The sequence below is a fragment of the Monopterus albus genome, unplaced genomic scaffold, assembly GCF_001952655.1.
Source record: "Monopterus albus unplaced genomic scaffold, M_albus_1.0 scaffold56.1, whole genome shotgun sequence".
Taxonomy (NCBI): domain Eukaryota; kingdom Metazoa; phylum Chordata; class Actinopteri; order Synbranchiformes; family Synbranchidae; genus Monopterus; species Monopterus albus.
Window position 1 is genome coordinate 101,013 of NW_018127936.1, and position 10,204 is coordinate 111,216.

The 10,204-nt window shown below is 37.5% G+C and overlaps 1 protein-coding gene across 7 annotated transcripts in view; it reads right to left on the minus strand.

Moving 5' to 3' along the window:
- The window catches only part of grid2 (glutamate receptor, ionotropic, delta 2), a 437,846-nt gene that overhangs the window by 31,633 nt on the left and 396,009 nt on the right, over positions 1–10,204 (minus strand). For 6 of the 7 annotated variants that reach the window (XR_002275145.1, XR_002275146.1, XM_020602378.1 and 3 more), the window contains 2 exons: positions 3,358–3,475; positions 3,187–3,235 (listed from right to left, as the gene is read on the minus strand). Coding sequence is in view for 5 of the 7 variants with exons in the window: in XM_020602378.1 (XP_020458034.1) it covers positions 3,187–3,235; positions 3,358–3,475 (167 nt within the window). In the remaining 2 variants the exon portion in view is untranslated. Of the gene's footprint in view, positions 1–3,186; positions 3,236–3,308; positions 3,476–10,204 lie in introns of all 7 variants that reach the window. The other variant, XM_020602379.1, reaches the window with a different exon arrangement.

A 10,204-nucleotide genomic window follows, 5' to 3' on the forward strand; every position in this document is an offset into this window, starting at 1 on the left:
GTTGAATACACCAGAGACGAAGTCAAGATTTAAATTCTGCAGCCTTGACCATAATCACAGAAAGACGCACTTCATCAATCCTGCAAACAAAATGTAAAATGTAACCATGTTCATTATGCACAATAAAATGTCTGGCCATAGCTTATCTTCTTGGACTGCTGCAACCTCAAGGTGTTCATCTGCTATTGATTAAATCATTTAATTTTAAATGTTCATATGAACACCTACAGACACACACAGACATAAATAATATGAGTGTGAGAGAAGGTTTATTTTTTCACTATCTTGGCCCTTCAGCACTTCAAAACAACTTGTCAGAAGCTGTCATTTTAAATTAGCAGACTAGCCCTTTACACCATTGTTTTTCTGACTCTGGTAAATCTGCAAGCTGTCTCCATCAATCACAGACCAGCAGGACCAACACATCCACCAGTACATACACAGCTGCACATTATATCTTCTGCATTGCCGACAATTACATTCAGGTCCACAAACTCACACACAAACAGAAACGCTGACACAAAGTGGTGCTACACTTGAACTCAGGCAGTGGCTTTTTGATAACAAATAAAGTAGTTGAAAATGATAAAATTGTAGCTGTCTGTCAAAAATGCTGTCTCTCTCTTTTTCTCCTAAGAGTTAAAGCAAAAAAAACAACAACAACCTTTTCATCATCCATATTACCTCCAGGGACCAGCAGATAGTAAACACTCCTAAAACTACAAACTATACACTAAGTTAAAGTATAAACTATAGAAAATGAACAGACACAAACAAACAAAGTTAGCACTCCTCTGCAGTTGCATATTCCCTCTCCAATAACACCACACAGTCACTATTTGGATCTTTATCAATTAATGACAGTTACATTGTGTATCATCTCATATTTAAGTTCTCTTGATAGAATTTTATTTTCTCTTTTCTTTTTTTTTGTTATTAACATTTGTTAAGATTAGGAATCAAATATTATTGAGGGAAAGAATCAATCAAAGCTATTAAAAATATCAAAAAGGCTTAGGGCTTTAAAGTCCCTCAGAGAAACAAATGCTTCTAACTTCAAATTGTGTTGGTATAAATATAGTAGTACACATAACTGTACTGCACATAATTCATCATCATCAGTGGATAAGTGTGTATATAGATATACACATAACAATTAGTAAAACCAAAGGCTGTGGTCATTAATTTTCTTATGTCATATCAAGACATTAAATATCAACTGCAAAATGAGAAAAGAAATGCAAAACCAACAGAGTACACTCAAACATAGGTTACAGTAGCTTTGCACTGAGACTGTGGTCTCAGACATTTACAGAAGACTCATGTGCCTTAGCAGATGTTACCTGCTTATTCCTCCCATTGCCTCATCTATTCCACATGGTGTGTTACTGCTTTAGAAGTTCCCATTTAGTGATTGAGTTTCATAAAGAACAGTATAGTACTGATGAGAGAAAACTCATGCCCATCTCATTTTTTAGATACCACAGCCTGTGTCATTTGGGAGACTTAATAACACTCAGGCTTGTATACTTGTTCCACAACATTTCCCCTCAGTATTCTGGAAAGATGCCGCCACAGCACTGTGGGCTATTTGCTGCTGACACGAGATTGTGATTGACTCCTTGATAACCTAACAATCTCCAATTTTTTGTTACTATCAATGCGAAAATAGGGGAAAAAGCTCCTTGCTTCCCTCTGAAAAAATCCATACACATGCACATGCAATCAGCAATTTAAATACTACTGTTAAAGTTGATTATTTTACACTGAAATGCAGTTGTGGTTGGTTGAGATATTGTAATGAAAAAAAGATTTAACACAGTAACCTATTATTTTATTATAAAAGCAGCTTGAGCAGTCAGTACAAATCCAACTGAACGATGCATCAGCAAGCCAGCAGAAATGTTATGACCAGTCCACAAAAGATAACCGAGCAGAGAGAAACATGTCTCTCTATGGCATCAGGGCATGAACCTCCACTTTGTGCTTCATTAATCTGTATAGTACAGAATGTCATGATGAAAGTATAGAAAAACAAAACAATTATACCTCTGTGATTGTTTTTTCTTCTGACAAACTCTCTGCCTGTTTTTGTTTGAACCTGGGGGACCAGTGTGAGTAAACTGTTTGAAACTGTTTTCCCAAGTGTGCGACATTGCCCCTGAAATAATAGGAGGGAATTGAAAACATGGTCTATCAATTAATTGCTTGTTTATTTTAATAACAGCCATGATAGGCAATATTCTGAAGTGCAACGCTTCATCGGATATGCAGCTATAAACAGACAGGCCTAGTCACTCGCAGACATGATAAAAGTCACACGTTTTGGCCCATCTGCATGAAATGTGTTTCTATTTCTTACCGCAGACACAGACACACTCATAACAGGCATTAGACATTCTTGAAATAATCTCATGCTTGATCTCAAATTAAGCCAGTGTGGTTTTCTTCTGGGATGCAAACAATCCCTGTGCGGCCTTCAGAGAAACACTTAACCTCATATGACTGAACCCTGTGGTGATTTGGTTAAAACTGCAGCATGGCATTAAAAGTTAATGCAAACAAACAAACAACCACACTCAGCATCTTAGAAGTACAGCATCAATGACAATTCATCTGCTGAGAGGAGTAAATGGCCTGTGTGTGGTGTCTGCAGATGTTACTAAGCTAGACAGAAGATAGTGAATAAATGGATAAATAAGTTCAGTTACTGCCTTTGAACCAACAGAACGTTCATTGTGTGTTACAACAAGTTAAACAGCCTGGATCCATTTAGATACATCTATCATGTCTATTACTTGACTTATTTGAAAGGCTGAGTTATCACACTTGTTAACCTCAGCGCGAACCAGCGGTTCACAGAGAGGTTAGGCAACCTGGCTGCACACAAGCTGTGAAAGTGCCATTCACCTCTTTCCTCCAGAAGATGGATGCACCATTTAATCTGCTATTTACTTGTTGTCTGGCCTACATCGCAGATTCTTCAAGCACTGCAGAAGGGCAAACTTTATGGAAGTGGTCATTTTTATTTGGCTGAAAGGAATTTGGAGAAGTAATAAAAAACTTACATGACCTCTCCAGAAGTAGGCGAATATATATAAATTTTCTTCTCAAAAGCCAGTCAATTTAAAACAGAGGACATTATTACTGAGAGAAACAGTAGTTGTTTATAGTTATGACTGTCACCTCTGGGAGAAAATGTCCCTGTAGGGGCTGCCGTGCTGCATGGCGATACCATATCCACGATCTGGCGCATTGCTGCTGACGGTGTAGAAGGAGCAGTAGTTGTTTATAGTTATGACTGTCACCTCTGGGAGAAAATGTCCCTGTAGGGGCTGCCGTGCTGCATGGCGATACCATATCCACGATCTGGTGCATTGCTGCTGACGGTGTAGAAGGAGCAGTCTTCATCATTATTAGCAATGTACTCCAGCACTGCTGCATCCCACACAAAGCCGAATCGGCCATACTTCACCTGAAAGAACAAACAACATTTTCATACAACTTTCAACCTTTCCCGAGGTGCATCTGTACCTCAGGTCATGCAGCTGACATCCTACAACATTCTGTAATGGAGCTATGAAGAAATTCTTGATGGTAACTAGGAAATTGATCCACTTAAATATTGTCATTAATTTTTGCAAAAACACTTCAACTGAACAAGCATAAGTGGAGATGCTTTTTATAACATATTGGCCCATAATTGTGAGCTGGCAGCTGCACTATATTTCACTGCCTGATGGTTAAACAGCACCACAGACATTTGCAGCATTATTTTAACATGCATCTATGTCTTGTGAATCTTTCTATTTTGTTTAAATGTCTACAGTGTCTTGGCATGACCCCATGTGCTTTGTTAAGCTGACCTCAGCAAATAACATCACAAATGGCTGCAAGAAAAATGAATTTAAGGTATGATTGAGAGTTCTTTTACTTTAGCTTATCTTTGATCAACTAAGGGTTCCACAAACCTACTCCTTTGTTTTTTTTTCTGGCTGAGCTTAATCATGGTTGACTACATTAAGCACAGGCATTGTCAAGATGGTCTAAGAGAACTAGTTCACCTCAGCCCACTGATATTTCATAACCTTAATCCTTTCATCTTTTGTTGAAACATGCAGTGTTGCACCAAGATTACACTCTTTGTCTACTGTAAGATGGGAAACTATACAGCACAGCAATTTTACTGTTTAACATTCCCTCTTGACAATAAATGCACAAGTGTTAATGGCTTGTTGCCTCATCTTTATTGCACCCTGTGGGTATGTGGTGGGTATGTTTCACATTTTTATGTGCATGTCCTTGTTTTGTATGTGTGGCCAAACTGTAGGTAGGTGGAAAGTGGATGCCTGCAGCTTGTACTGCAAGGTCAGAGTGACTCAAGGTGAGAATCACAGCTTATGTTAATAGAAGCTGAGGTGCCCACTGTTAACATGGCTTCTTGTTAATATTCAATCAATCTACACTATATTTACACAAGAAAATGAAAGGTGAAGAATGAACAACCTGTATGTGATAGTCACTTCCTAACACCTTTGCTGACAATCCACACACCCACACCGTCTTTTCTTTTAATACATTATTTTGGTGAGTCATTAACTTTAATGGAACTTTATAAAATTTTCAAACCCCCTCTGTCTTCTTGTGTGCATCACCTCAGTTGCCCTTTGTGTGATGACTAATGTCTGAGAACTGACAAGACACTCTGATTGGGTGATTTCACAGTCTGTAGCCCCCTGAAGTGTGCATGTATGTGCGTTAGGGTGGGTGTACTGCATGTGTTCACGTGTGTGCATGTGAGTCAGTGTAATAAGTCACTGCAGGGCATCAGAATGGCTAATTCTGCTCTTAACAACCTTAAAAAGAGTGGGGAGCATGTTTTATTACTTTGAAGAAGGATAATTTTATGGCTTTTCATTATTGCTTTTGAATTGGTAAGATTATGGGCTTTTGCACTAAAGAAATTAATAAAAAATCAGTTTCAACAGCTTACAGTGGAACATTAAGGATACTTATTTTCACTTCATTTTCATGAAAAGAACTGAAAAGAATTATTATACATGGTACTCTATGTAGTCTGCAGTGACCTCTGATGTTACTGAAAACACAAGCTCATTAAGATCATCATTTAACATGAGGAGTGCCTGAATTCTAAATATAAACATTCTCACAACTGAACAAAAACTCGCCATACCATATATATCACCTTTAGCTGAAAATCCTATATTATACTGCAATGCTTCGTTCCTGAGAGTAAAGGTGACTTACAGTATACATCCTCCACATTTTGCAAAGTTTAGAGGGATGTATGGATCAATTACAAGCAAAAGGGATGACATGGTGACAGGTTTCATTTTTTTCTAAACAAATACATAAAAATAAAAACCAGATTTCTTTTATTGCAATGTTCATTGACACAAGTGGTGCACTCAAACCCTTTCAGAACATCAGAAAGCAATAATCTTAAATGTAATCATTAAAAGCCCCTCCCCATTATAAATAACATGTCAATACATCAAAGAGTGTTAACAACTTTCAAACCAGTCCTCTGAATTTTGGTGCTGAAGAAACATAAAAAGGACACAAAAAAGTGGAAACAGTTGTGAAGGCAGTTTTTGTAATAAAGTAAAAGGTCTTAGATTTATTAACACGTTTGCAAACTGACACTCAACCTTCAGCAAGATGCTTCAGACTGAGTGTGTTTGATTCTTCTCATCCCAATTTGTCCCCAAGTAGCAGAAACAGTAGGGTGGAGTGACTGTCATCTGTCAGCACACACATCCAACTTGTAACTGCAGTAACAGCTGTCTCCTTCCCATTGACATTTACAACACACAATGAAGGAGACAAATGAGCAAACTTAATAGAAGGACAGAAAAACAGTGACATGATGAGACAAACTCAATATTGTTGCAAGTATCCTATGGTCTCACTGTCTTTTCATAATCACAAAGTTCTTTTCAAAAGCAAAAGACTTAAAAGAAGTTAAATTCTTCACAGTGGTCATGATCAAAAAAGGCAAATCATGGGACATCACCTGGCGTCACTTGATATGAAGACTTGGTTCAAATGTACCAAAAGCCTTGAAGACTTCAAGTGCAGAGCATTTTCTTTAAATTTCATTTAAATAAACTAGACTCAATGAAATAATGATTAAAGCAATGGTATACAATCATAAGAAGAATGACGTCTTGAATGAGAATGATGCTGGAGTCTGTGAAGGGAAATGATCTTGCCTGCAGCTGCAACTGTGTTTCATAAACAAAGACTGTATCTGTGAACAGGGAGCACTTATAGTGATGTATGAGAAGTACTCTACATGCAAAACATCAATTTAATATCGGTTCAAGTTTGATTAATTACTGAAGACAAAATCATGATCAGGGAGGCGGTTGGAGGGTATCATAAAAGTGATGTCTCGCAGGGTGGCTTGCCCCTGTTGATGTACTGTACTACCCCTGGCTGTGATTGTGATTATTTAGGCAGTTCACATAAAACAGGTTTGTAACTTTCTAACAGCAGGGAATTTTGGAGCTGGAAAATACTGAGTAATCTGAGAAAGCCTTTACTATTCTGTTTCTCTGTCTGTGACTGAAAGCATGCGAAATGTACTAGTAGTTTGTTTTGCCCATATATTTATGGTACCTCTTTTCTGACTTATTAACAATACCACTGCTTTCTAAGTCTCCAACTCTCACAGCTCATACCTCTGAAAGATTCTTAGGTCCAAATGAGTTGAAAAGGGAAGATACTTATACCTTCTACCTACAGGAAATGGAAGACTGGAAAACAAGATGGATGGGCTTTTCGGTTTGGTAATGACTCACTGGGATTATCTTGGCAGTTTTATATGCTTCATACACTGCATTTGCTTGCACAGAGCAACCTGGGCCATATGCCAGTTAAAGTGTTATTCCAGGTACACTGTTTACCTGCACCTTTTACACTATGTGATGGAGCGCCTACTATGTTTACCTAAAAATAATATTTCCATCCACTTGTGGTGTCCTGCACTTTGATAAAACAGCGTGCCAAAGAATGGAAAAAATATGTAAATAAGCTTTCACTGGATACCTACCTGCTTTTTTGACTAATACTACTTAAAATAGGTAAGAATGGGGAAGAATTCATGATCCCAATAATAAAAACAAAACCTTCTTTTTGTCATGTTTTTGTTAACACTGAAATTCTTATATTACCTTTGTTTCACACTAGAGCCATGGACACAGAACCTCATTTTTATTGCAGCTGAGTAATATAAGTATGTAACAAACAAGACTAAAGTCTAGAGTCTAGGATATGCTAAGCAAAATGTATATAAAAATTACATTCATACTTAGAGTTAAATCAAATTTTTAAGCTTTTCAAAACCAAAGCGACTGTAATAAGTTGAAAGAGACTGTAGAGGAACCAAAAGTGAAAGAAACAAGATATTTACAGGTTACAAAAACAATTTTAATACTGAAGTACAGCATGACCTGAATACTGTAGGTGCTATTTAAAGTGAATTCAAATGCTCATGCATCAATATGTGTCATCACCAAACCAGGTTACTTGAGTTAAAAATGGAATATTCTGAATATGTAAAAATAATGACTGAAATTTGGCTGCAGGGAAAGCCACCAAACTTTGCGATCACTCTAGGGGGTTTTCGGCTGGCACGACATGAAAAGGCAGAGCTAAACAGCTGTAAATGAAGAATATTTTTTTTGCAGTTTTTTTTAAATGCCATTGCCAAGTGCAGATCTTGAACTGCTGGCTGAAAAGTCACATAACTGTACTTGCATTAAGATTTCATGTGTCACTGTTTCAAATGAAGCCAACAGGTCTTACATGAGATCACCACTGATCAGTGCCATGCTCACCTTCCACAATCTTCCCAGTGATTATTCATTTACTTCCACAGTGTGCGTATATTTCTCTTTGCATTTCATAAGCTTGGTTATTCCATCTGGTGCCCTGATCAAGTCTAAAAATGGTATCTCTTTCTCAAGCACATCTAAATGGCGATGTTCAACAATAGAAGTGAACAGCCTGTCTCTGGCTGCTCAACCTTCAAACAAAACCCTTAATCAACAAATCCAAAAACATTCTCTATAAATACAGCCCACCAGTGGGCAATGTTCATAAGGTACTTTTGCTGCTAAACATAACGTAGCAAGTAGCATTTTAGAGTTCCATAAAAGCCCATATTATCACGGAGAACTAGAGAAAAGCTATTACACTCGCTGGGCATTCTTAGAAAGCATCCAGAAAGCCTTTTAGTACTTTCATTTGCAGATGTGTTTGAGCATTGCTGTCAAATCTTTAATGACTGCAGCTGTATCTGTAGGCCTTTTCTTAAATGAAAACTTCTATAAATGTGTTCAGTCTTAACCTGATTGAAAATGTCTGTACTATGAGTTTGGGTCACCATGCAATATGCATATGCTAACTCACTCGCCACTAACTGTGGCATCTCAAATATGTCATTCACATACAGTAACACAGAAACACACACTAATTACATACACACACTTTGACTTCTGTTCCATGTGCAGGGTTGTGACTCTAGTTGTGCCAAGGTAATTATCAGAAGTTCTCTTTCTCAGAAACACTGACGGTGCTTCAACTATCGCACTCTCACCCAGAGATAAGCACAGACAATCACATGGAAACACAGACTCAAACACATTAGCACACTTCCAACAGACCACCTACCCACACACTCCGTTATACTTGCACCAGTGAATCCTAATCATTGCATTGGCCCTTGTTTTTCTCTCTCTCATGGACAACCCAGTAAGATCCGTAATCACTAAATTAAAGTCATCTCAGCGTCTCTCCTCCTGTTCCTTTGTCTTTTTTTTCTATCAGCTGTGTCACTTTTTAAATCCCTCCTTCCCATGAAGGAGAAAAAACTAATACTGTTGCTCTTTCACTGTTCCTGTTCCATTTGGGTTGTTTATCAGTTTTAAAGGGATTTTGTGATGGTGGAGATCATTTAATGAAGTCATAACATGACTGAACCATGAAGCTGAGCTATTTTTGCTCAGGTCTAATTTGTGCATGTGTGTGTTTAATTTTGTTATTTCTCTCATACATGGAGGCAGAAAACAGGGACTAGTTAAACCTAATTATTCCCCCCTTTTTCATTTTTTATTATTTACTAATACTAAAGATTCTAGAAAACACTGACTAAACTGGTTGTGACCTCACCACAGTGTGACATAGTCAATGTGGAACTGTATTAAAATAACCAAAATAAAATGAAAAAAAGCCACATAAAGATGAAGCTGAGAGATGAGCACACCATTACAATGATACAACAAAAAGGAGAAGCAAATCAGTGGTGGAAGAAGTCAGAACTCAGATCTCTTAATTAAAAGTAATACTACATTGTAAAACTACTGTTACAAGTAAAAATATTAGCATAGTGTTCCTGGCACTTCAGCTTCTTTTTTCTGTTTCTGTGTGAGTCCTGTGTGCACGCAGCCCTGCAGTCTCATGCCCTTTCATGGGCAGTGGCAGGGCATTAGCCTTTGCTAAATAGGAACAACCAGGCATGCGCTTTCAACTGAAGAACACGTGGGATTCATCAATGAAATAATACAGGTGTGAAAATTCTGTGGTTCAAGAATCAGACAAACTTTTCTCAGACCAACTTATGAACAAATTTAACCCTTGGATGCACAACTTACCAATACCTACACTCTTCCACAAGTGGGGTCAAAAATGACCCCAATTAAAATCAATGTGTTTTTGCAATAAACTAAAGACATTTCTCTCATTTTGGTTAAGATGATATATTTTGTTCAAACAAAAGAGTAATTTCATTTTTGACATGTACATTTTTTACTTTTCATTCACATTTTAGCACTTAATCAATCAATCAGGTCAATCAGGTGTCAAAACATGTTTGTGTGTCCCTATGTCTGGAGGACGAACAGAGAACATTCAACAGGTCCGGAGACCAAAACACTGTCCACGCATATGTACAAACACAAACATCTTATCTCCTCTCACTGTGTGCAGCTGTCACAAACTACTTGCTTCTGGCTGTGACCATTGCACACAGGAGTACTGCAGTTCCAACAAATCAAATCAAATCAAATCAAATCAAATTTTATTTGTATAGCGCCAAATCACAACAAAAGTAATCTCAGGACACTTTACAAAGTAAGGTCTAGACGTTACTGTTATCAATATTATTACATAGGGAAAA